At 38.7% G+C, this 18,207-nt stretch overlaps 1 protein-coding gene across 2 annotated transcripts in view; it reads right to left on the bottom strand.

Moving 5' to 3' along the window:
• ERBB4 (erb-b2 receptor tyrosine kinase 4) overlaps positions 1-18,207 on the bottom strand; it is a 715,736-nt gene that overhangs the window by 119,988 nt on the left and 577,541 nt on the right. For both annotated transcript variants that reach the window (XM_069983214.1, XM_069983215.1), the window contains exon 19: positions 17,803-17,901. In XM_069983214.1, coding sequence (XP_069839315.1) covers positions 17,803-17,901 — 99 coding nt within the window. The remainder of the gene's footprint in view (positions 1-17,802; positions 17,902-18,207) is intronic.

The following is an 18,207-nucleotide window of genomic DNA, read 5'->3' as shown; positions in this document are numbered from 1 at the left end:
GTATTCTTTATAGTCTAGTGCCACATCTGTCTCTAACAGGAACTGTCCAGAATAGTTGCAAATCCCCATAACAAACCTCTACTGCTTTGGACAGTTCCTGTCATATATAGAACAAATTACAATTTTTTTTAGATATATTCAAGACCCACTAAACAGTTTCCTAATCCTTCTATTGGGCCACTTTGAAAAGTTATATACTTGTGACACAACGCTACCGCCTTAGACTTTAATTATGAAAGTAATTAAAGTAAGTCATTTCAAGTATTCTGTTTATATGTCAAACCACCATTAGTTTACAAAAAAAAGGAAAAAATGTTGTTCCATCATAACATGATACACCTCTAAACGTGTCTACCTAAAAGCATGGTCTTACAAGAGTCAGGAAGACATCATGCTGAGGAGTAGAGGGGCACAAGGGAAAGAGCCTGTATAAGCCTTACACTTGTAACTAGTAATTATTTCTCAATGTCTAATGGAACGGGATCAAAAAGGTTACATAAAGTGGTGTATTAATCATAGAGAAAAAATTAGCCAGTAGCAAAACACACTTATGAGATATTTATTACGCACAATGACCTCTTATCTGGTTCACATTGTTTGCGGGTTGAGTAAAGATGATAGTGAGTAGTAGCGGGATATGATAAGAGATCACTTAATTAGCCAAGTACTTATCACCTCCTATTTATTGAACATAATTGTCTTTAGAAAGCATTTTGTGGCTTCCATAAACAGCTGATAATGCTGTCCCTTAGCAGTTAGCTGCCTTATATCTAATGCCAATTCACGTGCAGATTATAATATTATAGATATGGAAAACTTCAGCTCTTATTCTCCCCATCATGGATTTTTCCTTCCCTTCTCCTCCTTTCTGCATTCATTAGTGCATTAGTTTGGGTGGCCTTTATACTAATGAGCAGATGGTCCAACAAATAGTTGGTCACTACTGCTCACTTTTTAAATGGAAAAGCTTGGGTTTTTGCCTGGTTGACTAGTGAACAAAGTGACTGCTTTCCTTACATTCTATGGACACTGTTTTAGGCTATGGACTTTCAAGTGTGCAATCACCTCTGGTCAGTTGTCACCATGGTGTGACCCTATTGAGAACCAAGCTGTGATGTCCACCCAGTTGACATCTCTATGACATGTCAAAAGTTTTCTCTAATGACAGGAACACTTTATTGTGACCATACACCTTTATTAGCCATTAGCCTTTAGAAGCTGTTGGCTTTCCCATTCACCCTTTACACATGAATGATCGGTTCAGCCAAACGTTCATGTGTTGTGAATGAAGAGATGGGAGGTAAGCCACTGCCAGACAGTTCTGGTGGTGGCTTATCTTCCAGAACATAAAAGATTTGAACAGTAGGGATCCAACATGTCTGGTTCTTCTTTCCCTCAACATCATTTGTCGGGGGATAAACAAGAAACCTGCCTGCACCTTAGATGTTTGGGCTGTTCAACTAAAAATGGGATGTTTTCAACTGTTAGCCTGGATTTGCACAACTAAAAGGTGATATGTGCATATAGCATACATTAAAATGGGAGAAAATGTATTTGTATGTGACACCTACATTGGTGCTATACTGGGAAAATGATCTATTATTACCAGCCTGAAGTGTGAACACCATGACATCTTCCCCTGCCTTCTACCAGTGGATGTGCTACATAGTGACAATGTATTGTATATGCACATATATCCAATAAACAATCCACAAAACAAACATTATTATTATTATTATTATTATTATTATTATTATATACAGATACCTGTAATATGACCAATGAATGTTTAAACACACATCTGATTACTATTGACACACTGAAGCAAATGGAAAATTGACTGTAGGGATTTATCCAAACTAGATTTAATCCATACAGAAAAGGAGTCTTGCACACATCCAATAACTTTGCATCACAATAATCATGTTCAATACGTTCGATACATTTATGGGCAACTATTGACTGTAATAGATTTTAAATAAATGGATTGGCTAATTTAATACCAATTAACATTGAATATCGGCTTGTCCATCATTTCTAATTTTCCACCTTTTTTTTCCCTAATGCATTTGAGATGACAGCACTTTACAACAAATTAATAGGAGAATGACAAATAGAATATAGTAGTCTGACACTTTGTGAATCACAGAATTTATACAGAGGGTAGTTACTGAGTGTAGACTCTAGGTTTAGTATAGAGCATTTATAATAGTGGATTCCTAAGATGACAATCAAGAATTTAGATTGTATTTTGAAGTCAAAAAGCCACTTCACTGACTAGTAAACAGTAGCCGCAGTGGCATATATGTCAATTACATTAAAAAGAACAAAAAAAAGAGAGATTTGTTTTAGTTCAATGTCTTAGTAGCTTTTGGGCAGTGAAAGAAGAAGGTGGAAAGCTAAAAGCTATTGACTGTTTTCAAGAGACTTTTAAAGGGAAGAATGATCTATTGGTTATAATCAGGATTGAGATGGTCTTGAAAGCTTAGATGTAAAAATACAAACAGAAATAGGCAATACCAGTCTCATATGTAAGAGAAGTGGTGGTATGAGCTACTGTGTATAATGCATCTCATGAGCCCTGAAAAATGAGTACTAAATACTAAGAACTGAATCAAAAATGAGTTCATTGGATGATTAGGTGTTCCCAAGAATGCAAGTCATTGAAGGGAACCAGACATGTTTAGTATGCTTTTTTTCTGCAAGAAGCATGCTATACAGAAGGAGGAGCTAAGCAGATAATATATAGTGTTAAGGGAAAATATTAAGTATAACTTATTTATTCATTTAAATTTCTCCTTATTCGGGGTTTGGGAGTCCAGTGGGTGGTCCTAATCAGTGACTGATTGCTAGTCAAGCACATAAGTGAAAGGTTTTCACTCTCTAAGAAGGACCACCCATTGGACTCCTAAGCTTTGAATTAGCAGGAAGTTCACACTCTTTGTACAGGGTTTGGGAGTCCAGTGGGTGGTCCTAATCAGTGACTGATTGCTAGTCAAGCACATAAGTGAAAGGTTTTCACTCTCTAAGAAGGACCACCCATTGGACTCCTAAGCTTTGAATTAGCAGGAAGTTCACACTCTTTGTACAGGGTTTGGGAGTCCAGTGGGTGGTCCTAATCAGTGACTGATTGCTAGTCAAGCACATAAGTGAAAGGTTTTCACTCTCTAAGAAGGACCACCCATTGGACTCCTAAGCTTTGAATTATCAGGAAGTTCACACTCTTTATACAGGGTTTGGGAGTCCAGTGAGTGGTCCAAATGAGTGACTGATTGCTAGTGAAACAAAACAAAAAGAAAAAAGGCAGAGCGCCTCAAAGGGTGATAAGCTTTAATACCCCACAAAGGGAATATTACAGGAGACTGCTCATCTGGGTAGGTTTTGTGTAGCCACAACAACCATTAATAGTGTTAATCCGTAGTAACCAGCCGCAGCAGAAGTATGACACCGCATACTACTCGAGGGTCTGGGATAAATAGCCAAAAGGATGGAGAAAGAAAGGCTCCTTCTGCGCAGGCCTTTATTCACACACTTTCTTTCTCCATCCATTTGGCTGATTGCTAGTGAAGCACATTAGTGAAAGGTTTTCACTCTCTAAGAAGGACCACCCATTGGACTCCTAAGCTTAGAATGAGCAGGAAGTTTACACTACGTACAAAAAACAGAAAAGGCGTCTGCTTTTTCTATTTAAGAATATGTGTTATTTTACCATTATTTAATTTACTTTAATGCATTGAAGTCAATGGAATGACAGACGTCCAATGCATATGGTTATGAAATAAAGAACGTTGTCTAAAATGGACGTCTAAATAATAATCATGAAAATTATTTTTAGACATCTTTTGAAAACACCAGACGTTTTTCTTTTTTTTACCATCATTTTTACTATTAAATTAAATGGACTTAATTAAGACACAGTCAAAGGCCAATTAGTCCACCTAAACTAGAATAATGTACCAACTGCTGTCATTGCACTGACAAGCGGCCAAACAACGAAATGACGGACATCATTTTGAACTCAGTAAAAACGGAGAGGAGAAAATGTAGTGGGAACCTAGCCAGCAAGTTACATTGAATCTTTTTTTTACTCAACTCTACTTGGATCGCATTTTCCTCGGCTTTAAAATTGCAACACAAAGAAGGAAAAGTTGTGGAATTTTGGAAATCACAGGTTAGATAGAAATATTACAAGATAAAAATACCGGGAGTGGGACTGATATGAGAGTTCCTCATTCCTTCATGGCATTGCCCTAGTTGTCCCCAGACTAGTCTCTGGCTTTGATTGTTTCAACGACAAAAGCGTGACTCATGGCTGAAAAGTTTAGACCTCCGTTCCAGGCTCCATTGTTTTTTTGCTCTGCATCCTAATCTTTTGGCTTGTCCTACTTGGTGTTGCAATTTCAATTTTGAGAAAGGAACATCATACCAGTTCTTCTCCTGAGAATTTTGGTGACGGATGGCATAATGTCCGATAGCCAGAAGCCACAAGTCTTCATTACAGGTACATTTACAGCTCTGCATTAAATTGACTGTCCTAGGAGCCATTTTTCAACACCATGCTGCTCTTGCTATGGCATCTCCAGACTTGTCTCCCATTCCACACACCTTTGTCAATTTGTCATTTTTTTAAGCATGCATCATCCAGATGATCAGCTGACAAATGGGCACTTCATGTTTGTCAGCTAATCACTGGGTCTGTTAAAAGCAAGTATTTTCAATTATTGACCCATCTAATACAGCCCTTAAATGGAACCTGTCACCAAGACAATGCTATCTAATCAATTCATATCATATTATAGAGCGGGAAGAAATGAACAGATTGAGATAGATAGATAGATAGATAGATAGATACAAAATCCACAACGGAGTGCACTCTAAGTAAATGCAGTCGGAGTGCCAGCAGCTGGAGGCTGAATCTACATCTCCCCACTGTATATTCTCAAGAATTCCGCAGCACTTCCTTTAGTGAAAAATCCAAACTTGTTTATTCCATAACAGTCAAAAGATACATGCAACGTTTCTGCCTCATCACGAGGCCTTTCTCAAGCATCTCATGCCTCGTGATGAGGCAGAAACGTTGCATGTATCTTTTGACCATTATGGAATAAACAAGTTTGGATTTTTCACTAAAGGAAGTGCTGCGGAATTCTTGAGAATAGATATATAGATAGATAGATAGATAGATAGATAGATAGATAGATAGATAGATAGATCTTTGTGGGAAAATATTTTGTATAATTTATAATTTATGGCATTTGTTGAAATCTCTGCTCTTTTCATGCTAAGGAGTCCACTGAGTGATCCTATCATTGAGTGACACTGTTCACTGGACTCAATAACTCAATTTTAATCGACAAGTTACAAGTTATACTAAATCCTGTAAGTTGTTGATTAATTCTGAGATTTCAGTCAATAAGTTATACAATTAAAATATGATGCAGATAGCTTAGGGTGAAGTGTTGGTATAAATACGAGGATATGTCCAAATGAGATGGTGGGTATCTATGTAATAAGGAGCTTGGGAGTAATAATGAAGAATAATTGAATGGTAGAGTGATAATGGGCAAGGAAAAGAACAACTGGACCAAGGTGTTTGAGAAGGCATAATAGGAATCAGAGAAGAACTAAATAGTGTGTAAAATATACTTTTTAATGTTTTGTTCCCGTTTTATTAAAAAGGTAAAAATTATTCTGACTCCTCCTACAGGACAATATATTTAGCCTTGGTCTTTAGTGTCTATAACATTTTCCATTAACTTCGGTTTTCTTATAACCTATAAATTTCATCTCAGTACTCGATCACACATATGTCACCACTCCTAAACTTAATTCCAAGGCTTTCTCATCTGTATTATTCACTCCGCTAACAGCATCCTTGATACGTGCCTAAGATGATAAAACAGAAAGGGATTTGCATCACTACAAGGGATTATCATCATTCTGTGTTCTGCACAGTAAGATGGCAGCCATGTAATGCCAGTGATACCAATCGCGAGAGTCACGTGAAGACTGTAACCTGTTTCACGGAAGGAAGGGGTAATGAATCTCATTATGTGATTATGTCACCTAGCCAGACGTGTTACCTTAGAAACAGCCTCATTGTGAAGAACAGAATAGAAAATTCCGTCTCAAATTAGTCCAGTAGTTTTAGTGTAAATTGCTTGTATTGTGGACCCTGAAGGTTTGTAAAGATTTTTTTCCCCCCTAATGCTGTTCCGTTCATCTCTCTCCTGAATAGGATATCAAGCAATCTATTTACTAACACGCATTATGTCATTACAGTCATTAGGGATCCATTAGTGGGAGGTAAGGGGCGCAAAAAATGACTGCCCCATTGCCAAATTACTTTCCCTTTGCATTTTCCTTAGCGCACAATTTATCACACCATTAACCTATTCTTTGCAGCAGGATCACATCCATCTTCGGCTTTCTCGTTCCCTTTCTGGAAATGATTTTGTAGATATCTTGTAGACTGATAGCATTTAAGTTTCTAACATTTGAGATACGTATAAAGTTTAAAAGGACTTCAAATGCACTTACGGTATATCTCACAATCCTTAGACAAAGTATGTTGAGCAATTCCGAGCTATTACGATTTACCATACACAATATCTAATGTAAAACTAAATTATTTATAATAATAAATAAATAAAAAATTGTTATAATTTTCTTGCTCCACATAAGAAATGTGGCGGTCATGTTTCTGGAAAGTTTTTATTATACTAAGGGTGCCCTAGTTTCTGCTTATGATGCAGTAAACCATCTTGACATAAAACTGTGCATTAGCAGCTATATAAAGTGTCAAATATTTGGATAGATCTTTTAGTTCAAGGTGAAAAGGCAGATTTTCCGCACCCTACTCGCAATCTGATGAATCTGCTGTCACTAAGAGCTCTACATGTCAACCTGTCAATGGAACCTCTCCAGTGACCCCGAATCGCAAGTCATATGGCCTGATGTTCAGATCATAGCCATATGATGGGCAGCTTGATTGTCTTTGCTGCTTGCAGAGCAGATAATGAAAGGGCAGATGAAAGATAATTATGGACCATAAAGGCAGATTTATACAAACTGCTGGAGCAGCTAATAGAAAGAAAGCCAGTGAATGAACAGTGCGTGTTTAATGGTTGCTTGACAGTAAGTATTAAACCAGCATCCGTATCTAAATTTTCATGCACTCTTAAGAAATTGCACTTTCCAACTAAGGTGAACTGAGGATAAGACTTTTTTTTTTCTTACTTTTTATAAGCAAGTAGAGACATCAAATAGCCAACAAACGAGAGTGGATTGGCTTCACCCATCACATATGTGGAGAGGTATGCTTTTGAGAAATGCTTGCCAGCAGAAAAAAATTAGAAAATGGCCTTTAGAAAAAGCAATTCTTTGAAAAAAAAAGTTTTATTTTCTTCCTGCGCTCTATGACATTAAAAGCAGCTTCATTTTTAGCATCAATGGATTTACTAAAAGTTCAACAACTTCAATCAATTGGAGTAGATGCCACAGTATTAGCGGCAGAGAGTTATTTAAGAATTATTCGGCTACTTGGATGTTTAATGGTATTCCTTATGTGTGAACGTCATTGTTTTGTTTCCTTTATTCCTACTTAGAACAAATAAAATGTACCTTATTTTATTTAGATTGGATTTCGGGTTCATTCATATTGTGCAAATTAATAAACTGTGAATTTCGTCTACAGATAGCACTTTCAAATGATTTAATAAAAAAAAAAAAAAAAAAAAGAAAGGAGAAGTCAAGAGATTTTTTAAATCTGCCAGCCGGCAGGGGCAGGGGGATTTTGATAATAAGTATGAAATTACATGTGAGTGGCGGGACTGGCTTCTGGACCCCCCCCAGAGGGTATTTTCCCCTGAGGTGTGATGATGTCATGACTGATGGACTGGCCACTCAGCCAATTAGTGACTGGAGCAGCATCCCGCTCCAGTCACTGACTGGTTGAGTGGTCAGTCCACCATCCAGCACCAGAGATCCCAAAGCCCTGTGGGGTTCTGTCCTGACCTGTGGTCTGTCCTGCATGGGGACAGGTAAGTTCATACTTGTTATGAAATTCCGTCTGCCCCTGCCAGCTACTAAAATTTTAAAGTCCCCCGGGAGCAATAAAAAGTAGGGCAGATATTATTTTTATGACACCCTTACTCTGAATTGGGGCTGGACAACCCCTTTAAGGTCTTGCTTGGCCACCTAATGGACAAGGTCACCATTCACAGTGGAGAGGAGTGCACGGTTCTTATATGTTGGTAATAGGGTAAAGCGGGAGCACATGGCAGTAATATTACTAATTACTTACTAATAAGTTAACATAAAATGCTTGTTACTGATGATCTCTAGAAACACTTACAGGGACATTTACTAAGGAGTCTAATGTGTTCAACTAATGAGAATTGGTGTGTATTTTGTTCCAATATCTTGTGACTGAGTTATTAACATGTAGCTCTGCCATAGTTAATGTATCTAAGTAAAATATGGCAAAAATGTTGCACAAAAAGTCGCAAAAATTGCGCAAGCATATTCACCTGGTGCTGACCAGACGTAAGCCTGCACCTGTTTGTGCGACTTTTTAAAAAGTCGCAAATGATAAATTTGCCGCTAATCCCGGATTATGCGAAATTTTGGGTGAATACTCAAAACAGGCCGATTAAAAAAAGTTGCATCTAAAAAATATTAGCCTGTCGAATACTGGTTCATAAAAACACTGGTTCGAAAAATCCAAATATTCACCTAAAAATAGGCATAAAGCCTTTGATAAATTTTCCCCTTAGTGCCTTTGTTATTAGTTTGTATCCTTTTTTGTGCAAGGATTAATACAAATATATATATAATATATATATTTTTTACCACTGTCACCAAATGTCACAGTCAGCAAAGCCCTAGCCAGTCCCGGTATATCTCAAGCACAACTGATTCAATTAATAAGGTCCTTGATGCTTGAAACAACACCTGATTTGTACATGTGGGCTCTTATGAAGGATTTTTTTCATGGGGGTTGAATAATTTTGAGTCTGCAGGACTTAGTAAAAGTGACATTTAAGAGGGCATTAACATGTCCACATAAAAGTGTGACTGTCCCCTTAAATGAATTTGGATAAACCAGTTGTCAAAACTTCAATTTATATCATAATGTTTTTTTTCAATGCAGAAACCTTCACAATAGGACTATGTTCAAACAACGTCAAAAATAGAGAAAAGGCCTCAGATTTTGAAATTTAAAATAACGTCTGTTATTGCCGTGATTTAACCCATTTAGGACCAGGCTAACGTTTTTGCGTATTCGTTTTTTCCTTCTTGTGCTTAAAAGGGCATAGCAGTTGCATTTTTACACCTACAGATGTATATGAGCCCTTATTTTTTGCGTCACTAATTGTACTTTGCAATGACAGGCTGAATTTTTGCATAAAATATGCTGCAAAACCATTAAAAAATTATATGCGCGGTCCTATGGAAAAACTGACTTGTCACATATGTTCCTCAAGTCGTTACGATTATGTATAACTTTTATTGTATCTGATGGCCTATAAAAAATTCAAACCATTGTTAACAAATATATGTACCTTAAAATCGCTCCATTCCCAGGCCTATAATGCTTTTATCCTTTGGTCTATTTGGTCTTTTACGCCATGATGTGTTCTTTTTATTGGTACCTTGATTGCGCATATGCAACTTTTTGATCACTTTTTATTAAAAAATTTTCTGGATTTGATGCAACCAAAAATGCACAATTTTGCACTTTGGGATTCTTTTTTGCACTTACGCAGTTCTGGAATGTGATAAATTAATATTTTGAGTGATTACGCACGCGGCGATACCAAACAAGTTTATTTATTTATTTATAACATAGGAAAAGGGGGGTGATTCTGACTTTTATTAGGGGAGGGGGCTTTTTATTAAAAACACCACTTTTTTTTTTTTTTACACCTATACTAAAAGCCCCCCTGGGGGACTTCTAGTATAAGCACTCTGATCTCTCATACAGATCTATGCTGCATAGATATGCAGCATAGATCGATGAGATAGGCACTCGATTGCTTCCGACTGCTGCAGCCGGAAGAAACTGAATGCCGAGCCGGGATCAGCGCCTTTACGGCAAAGACCCCTGCCGGCACCAGTCACGGAGATTGGTCTCCCCACTAGACACCAGGGAAAAGCTGCTTTGAAGTCTTCAGATGCAGCTGTCAACTTTGACAGCTGCATCTGAAGACTTAATTAACGGGAATGGCGATCAAACCGTGCCCGCTAATAGCCGGCTACATGCGGCACTCGGGAACGCGGAGGTTCAGAGCGGGGTCGCCGCGCGGCCCCGCTCTGAACGCCCCCGCCGGTGCAAAGACGTACAGTTACGTCCTTGTGCAAGAAAGGGTTAACTGACTGCTATGACAATGCAGTAAAGTCAATGGAAAGACAGACGTCCAATGCACACAATGTAACGGAATAACGGACATTTTTACCACGGACGTCAAAATAAGGAAAACAGCGTAAACTGCCTCACCACGATAAGGTGGACTCATATCGAGGCAGACCCTACACTGTATATACACTATGGCCTCTCCATGGCGTATAATACGCCTATGCTCTGGGCATGCAAGATCCGTCTAATACCTGCAAAAATAATTGCATCACCTGGGTGAGACAGGTGGAGTGCACGACCAAATAGAGGCAGCCACTCCCCCAACTGGAAAACAGAAAAAAAAGGAAAAAATTGGTCAGCTCTCCTAGAACACTGTTCACACTAGGCAGGAGCACGTTGCCATGGCTGAAATTGCAAACACACAAAAATACAGAAAAATGCAACAGCTCACCGCAACAGCAAGATACAGACCCAGCAAGATACAGTCTGTATCTTGCTGTTTCGGTGAGCTGTTGCATTTTTCTGTGTTTTTGTGTGTTTGCAATTTCAGCCATGGCAACGTGCTCCTGCCTAGTGTGAACAGTGTTCTAGGAGAGCTGACCAATTTTTTCCTTTTTTTTCTGTTTTCCAGTTGGGGGAGTGGCTGCCTCTATTTGGTCGTGCACTCCACCTGTCTCACCCAGGTGATGCAATTATTTTTGCAGGTATTAGACAGATCTTGCATGCCCAGAGCATAGGCGTATTATACGCCATGGAGAGGCCATAGTGTGCATACAGTGTAGGGTCTGCCTCGATATGAGTCCACCTTATCGTGGTGAGGCAGTTTACGCTGTTTGCAATTAGTAACCAAGAGACTCATTATTTTTGTGGGAATTTTTTGGGCAGTTGGGGGGGCTGCTTTTAATTATTTTCATGTCTATGGTGGGTCTGTATCTTGCTATTGCGGTGAGCTGTTGCATTTTTCTGTGTTTTTGTGTGTTTGCAATTTCAACCATGGCAACGTGCTCCTGCCTAGTGTGAACAGTGTTCTAGGAGAGCTGACCAATTTTTTCCTTTTTTTTTCTGTTTTCCAGTTGGGGGAGTGGCTGCCTCTATTTGGTCGTGCACTCCACCTGTCTCACCCAGGTGATGCAATTATTTTTGCAGGTATTAGACGGATCTTGCATGCCCAGAGCATAGGCGTATTATACGCCATGGAGAGGCCATAGTGTACATACAGTGTAGGGTCTGCCTCAATATGAGTCCACCTTATCGTGGTGAGGCAGTTTACGCTGTTTGCAAATAGTAACCAAGAGACTCATTATTTTTGTGGGAATTTTTTGGGCAGTTGGGGGGGCTGCTTTTAATTATTTTCATGTCTATGGTGGGTCTGTATCTTGCTGTTGCGGTGAGCTGTTGCATTTTTGTGTGTTTTTGTGTGTTTGCAATTTCAGCCATGGCAACGTGCTCCTGCCTAGTGTAAACAGTGTTCTAGGAGAGCTGACCAATTTTTTCCTTTTTTTTCTGTCAAAATAATGAACATGATCATTATTTTTGGACGTCTTTTGCAAACAGCGGATGTTTTTTGTTAGTTGTTCAACACAGGTTTTCTTTTGTCACCGTTTTTTCTCCGTTTTTACTAATAAATCCAATGGTCTTTTCAGTGAAGCAGCATCCAAAGGCCAATTAGTAACCCCAAACTAGAAAAGGGAAGGCCAGGCTGCTAAACCAGGCAGCTAAATGACGTCCATTATTTTGACTGAAAATAAAGGAGACATCATTTTAAAGAGAGATGAAAAAACGTTGTGTGAACATAGTCTAAGCCCCCCATATCCATGTTTATGCTGCCCGTATCTCCTAGCCACACTGTTTCACTATTGCTGTGTAAAACCATCAAATATTTTTCAAATGTCAGTATTACACATATGGGCGCACCAATAAAAGCTTAATCTAAGCTACTTGAGAATCCCAAGGATGAGTCTCACTCAGTTTTACTGCGAGTTCTATTATGTTATTACGGCTGTAATAGAAGGAGAGATGCGGTTTGACCTTTTGAATATGAAGTTTCCCAAAGCAGTACTTGATGTATATCAATATCCCTGCTTTTCTTTAAGCTAACCTACATGGTAACAAGTGACATTTTTAGTAATGAGCCCTGTAATATGGTTGTAATGAAATCACTGTGTAAACGCTGGGCGCTGGTTGACTGTGTAACCATTTCATTATAATTTTCCAGCAAGTTGGCCGCATTCGATGACTCTTATTAGATATGCAGTAATTTCTTACTCATCCTTGGAATCCATGAAAATTACACTGTCTGGCCAGTTAAAATTACAAACTACAACATATGTTTCAACAATGAGCACAGGGCATAAATAATAATCAGATGGGAGTGTGTCTAGCCATTGTTTATACAGCAAAATGGCTTCTCTCCGCTTTCTGCGAAACACTTGTCTTACAGGCACAATACAGATCTCTGCCAGTAACTCCATCTGGTATTGTTATTCTTTCAGTGATTTGACATCTTATGTGGCTGATATTTAGTGGTCACAGAAATAATCATTTTTCAAGCTTTGGGACATCATGTGAACATCTTTGCCCATAAAAATGATGATAATAATAATAATAATAATAATAATAATAATAATAATAATAATAAAAATAATGATAATAATAATAACAACAATAATTACATAGTTAGAATAGTTACAATAAATACATAACATGCCTCGGCAGTTTGTTCTCTGGAAGTAGCCCCCACCACCACCACCACCACCTGTATGCTTGGATGAGTATGTAAGTATACAGATAGGATAAAGGAAAGATAGCGGTTGTCCAAATTAGGGTTTGTCTGACAGCTGTTTAATGTATGTCACCAGAAATGTAAAGAATCATGAGATCATAATATGTTTATACAATCCTAAAATCTTAACTTTTTCATTCTGGCCACTGGGTCTCATATAATATGCAGCAGTCTCCTCCTTATCATCACAGTCAGGATTACAGTCTATAGATAAGTACATTTACAATAGCTGAAGCTCACAGCTCAGCTTCCCCCTCCCTGTAGAATGACCACTGAAGATGTCACAGATCTTCCATTTTAGTAGACTATGTCTAGACCAAACTTTTGTTCATGGGCCTTGCTATAAAGAACATTACTAAAAACAGCTTAGGCGAGATGGCTGCCCTTATAATAATGAAATTAAAAAATTATAATAAGAAAATAGAACATAATAGTTTCAATATCTGGCTATCAATAGTTAAAAAAAATTCTAGGCAACACAGGTCCTCTAGCTGAGAAAAGTATATTCATATCCTACTTTAGTGATACAAATAGAGAACTGGATTTAGTAACGTCCAGACAATATACAAATATACTTCCTGTTCTTGATTTCACACTTCCTCTCTCTATTCCTATCTTGTACTCCCCTCAATATTTCTCATACTACTTTGCATCTGGGACAGATCACAGATACATCACAGATGATAATACATAATATATTGGTATAATTGGCCCCACCCTATTGGCTATTTAATTCCTAGTAGCAATAACAGATGCATGGAACAAAAAAAAAAAATTACAAGAATGACATGAGTGGTCACAGATTCTCTTAAAGTGACAATCTGCCCCCCCCCCCCCAAAAAAAAGCAAAAAAAAAGCATGTACCTTCAGATAGCTGCTTTTAATCCAAGATCTGTCCTGGGGTCTGTTCAGCAGGTGATGCAGTTATTGTCCTGAAAAACAACTTTTAAACTTGCAGCCTTGTGTCAAACTGCCGTGGTCTAGAGTGACTGTGCATTAGGCTGGCACAACTTCTCTGTCCCTCCTCCCCGCCCTCTTCATCATAAGGAATGCTCCCGGCAGATTTCCTGCTATTCATCACCTGTGTAAGCACGTCAAATGGGCTGGATCGTTAAGGCACCTGTGCAGTGAGGAATAGGAGAATACCTGGCTGGAGCATTCCTAATGATGAAGAGGGCATGAAGGACAGAGAGGTTGTGTCGGCCTAATGCACACCTCTAGGCCATGCCAGTTTGACACAGGGCTGCAAGTTTAAAAGTTGTTTTTAAGGACAATAACTGCATCACCTGCCGAACGGACCCCAGGACAGATCATGGATTAAAAGCAGCTATCCGAAGGTAGAAGCGGTTTGGGGGCTTTAGATTGTGGGTACAGAGTCGCTTTAAAGGACATCTAGAAGTTTTCTTGTGCTAAGTAGTAAGCTACAGCATTATATTAAGCTTAAAGACATCACATCTAGCCTTCTAGGCATATATCCCAATAGCTGTGGAACACTGTGATTCCTCATTAATGTAAAAGACTCGCTGATGGCACACTCATCATTAAAGGTTCCGCATTTTCTGAAGTGATTGATGCTGGTTCATTGTGTGTACGAAAGGGGATGATTATGTTGGAGTCACTTGTCAGATTAAACACTTCAATGCTTACAATGTATTGATTTGCACTGAATTAGAGACCACCCTGACATGAAATTATTATTTCATTATTTCCTGGAAAATAAAGGCGAGTCCATTATGCATAAAAGAAAAAGAAACATCCATGCATGGGTTTAGTGTTTGACAGGCTTTTGCTACTTAAAAGCACAGGCTCTTTATACATAAACCTACTATCTCTATGTATTGCCAGGATGGTGTGAGGTGGAGAAAAAGGCATTTAAAGATCACCTTACATTAAAGCTTAATTAACTGGAAGATGAATGGTGGCGCCAGCATCACAACTTCATAAAAAAAAAAAAAAAAAAAGGATCACAAATTTTTATTGCAAATGATGTTTGGAGTCATTAACTCCATAGTGATCAAGACAGTTGGGGGCTTGCTATCCAAGAATTTTGGATGCTCCACTCAGCCAGTCAGTGACCGGGACAGGACACTGCTGCAGTCACTGATTGGCTCTTCACTGGCGTCGGAGCCGGGTTGTGAGGTACCTCACAGCTGGGAGAAATATATATATATATATATATATATATATATATATATATTTTTTTTTTTTTTTATATATATATATATATATATATATATATGTATATATATATATATATTTATTTATTTTTTTTCCCCTAACCTCTGCCCAATATAAATTTACACCTCCAAGTCTCCTTTAACCAAATAACACAATTCTTACCTTATTTTTTCAGGGTTAATAATGGTATAGTTTTATAGTTCGGGTTTCTATGGACATAGGTAGACCAAATAAATTTCTTTTAATTTTTTTATATTTATGTTTTATTATAAAAAATATATAATCTAATCTAATCTAATATATATATATATATATATATATAGAGAGAGAGAGAGAGAGAGAGAGAGAGAGAGAGAGAGAGAGAGAGAATTCATGCTTGTTTAATTTTTTTAAGTAGGACTGTGTAATTCTTTATTACACAACCCGATCACTGGTGTAAGTAAGCGCAGATCTGCACCTAATCGAGCCTATTACATGACTAAATCGTGTAGCAAGGGCAGCAAGGAAATTGTGAGTGATTAACTGTGCCTTTACGGTGAAATAATAAACGTTCTATTATACCTTTTCACATTACTTGTGTCCTTCAGCTTCCGCCAGCTACCCTCTGAAGTGGGAGGCTGCACGGCCAATCTCTGGCCAAGATAGAAAAGTTCCAAGGAAAGTGATCGGCTCGGAAGTATGAGCGGTGGCTGCAGGTAGCAGAAGCTTTAGGGTAGCTTTACACATACCGGATCCGCAGCGGATTTCCCGCTGCCAGTTTCCACGTGGGATATGTAACCCGGCCCCTTTAACCCCCCCATCGCCCGCAACCCCCGGCCCGGAACATACTTTACCTGCTCGGCGCCGTGTGTGAGTGTCCTGGCTCCTGTTGCTCCCCATCAGCCAATCGGTGCTGCCATGCACTGATTGGCTGATGGGGAGCGAGGGGAGCCGGGAGCCTCACATACAGCCTCGGCACCAAGCAGGAAATGTATGCTCTGGGCTGGGGGCTGCAGGCTGCGGTGTGTTAAAGGGGCCGGGTTACATATCCCCAGTGGAATAAAAATTCCGCTGTGGGTATGTGACCCATTCAACTTCACACTACCAGCATCCACAGCAAATTTCGCTGCAAACTCACAGTGGCAAATCCGCTGCGGATCCGGTACCTGTGAAGCTACCCTTAAGACACTAGGGAAGCCTGGACAATTAAAGCGTAACTGTCATGTTTTTTTTTTATTGCAGAGATCAGTAGTATAAGCGATTTTAAGAAACTCTGTAATAGGTTTCATCAGCCAAAAAAGCCTCCTTCTGTACTCAAGAAGCAATTTCCCAGCCTCCCCCCCTGACTTCTTATCTGTACATTATCAGGCAAACACGTCTTCATTACAGAGAAGCCAGTGAAGACGGGTTCTGCTCTCTCCATTCTATCCTTATGGAGGGGGGAGGGGCCGAGGGAGATGAGGGAGCAGGAAGAGGTGACATGAAGGTCAGCTGTTTGTAGACTCTCTTGGCACCTAAAACGCTAAATTCAGGTGTCAGAAAGGTCAGTGCTTATCTATGAACTTACTGAGAGAAGATTGCAGGGTGTTGTGCTTTGCAGGACTGCTCCGTGCTCAGTCACTCCTAACAGCCCCTCCCCTCTCCATAGCCACATAATGGACACAGAAATCCTGCTTCATTTGATGTGAGGGGGGAGGCTGGGAGATTGCTTTTTCAGTACAGAAGGAAACTCTTTTAGTACATAAAACCTATTACAGAGTTTCTTAAAATCGCTTGTACTGTTGATATTTAATGTTTTCAGAAAAATGACCCTGAAATGAGAGTTACGCTTTAAGAATAAAGTTTATCACTTTTTTTTTTATTTAAATTCCCTCAGTCATCGGTCAGGCATTGCTATTACATGTAGTGATGCACGGCTGGTGTTTGATAATTTTTAATCTTAATATTTTCATCGGGTGACCATTGTCTTTATTAAACGGGGCAATAATCTGCCGAATCAGGCTGATTATAGCTCCATGCAATAGGGCCATCTGACGGCTCATGTAATACACTGCACTACTACTGTAGTGCAGTGTATTATGCTGACAGGCAATGTCAAAAGTTATTTTTAATGACAGTGTCTCTTAAAAGGTCCAGGTTGCTATAATGAAAAAAAAAAAAACCTCCTCCATATTCCCTTGTCCCAATCCCCCACCGCTTCTGCCCTGGTAGGACCCAGTCCAGTTCTAGCAATTTTCTGCTAGCAGTACTTTGCCAGTGTTATTTTGCTGGCCACATATATATATATATATATATATATATATATATATATATATATTTTTTTTTTTTACAGTAAATATATATTGACGCCTTGATCATTTCGGGTCTAGAGTTTGACCATGTTTTCATTTGCAAATAAATGTCGAGTTGATTTAAGAATAGAAGAAGATTGTAAGGATTTTCTAAACAATGACACAAAATTGCCCAGTTCAGAGGTCAGAAAGCATTAATGTAACACACTTACGTCCATGAATTCAGCATTGGCTTTTGGTCCTGTTGTCTCATTTAGGATTTTAATGGCCACAGGGATCTTAACTGTCTCCCCTTCAGGAACCCAGATGCCCTAGATAAGGCAAAATAATGACACCAATGTATATTGTTTTACACCATAGTAGTCAATAAAAAATAACTTCTGTAACATATATTATATAACAAATCACACTTCATTATGATGACAATTTTTACGATTCACCTACAAAAAAAGGAACATGCAGATAGTAGACATAGGCTCCATGTCACTTTTTACTCAAATCCCTCCAATCCCTCTGAAGTATTGGTATCAGTCTATGCTACTAATAAGAATAAAGATAATTTAAGCAAAAAGAAAAAGTAGAGTGTGTGCAGAGGGTGGTGGGAAATAATAAAAGAT

Source organism: Dendropsophus ebraccatus, chromosome 9, assembly GCF_027789765.1.
Source record: "Dendropsophus ebraccatus isolate aDenEbr1 chromosome 9, aDenEbr1.pat, whole genome shotgun sequence".
Lineage (NCBI taxonomy): Eukaryota > Metazoa > Chordata > Amphibia > Anura > Hylidae > Dendropsophus > Dendropsophus ebraccatus.
The sequence above is the reverse complement of the archived record's forward strand: the minus strand, read 5'-3'. Positions and strand labels throughout refer to the sequence as shown.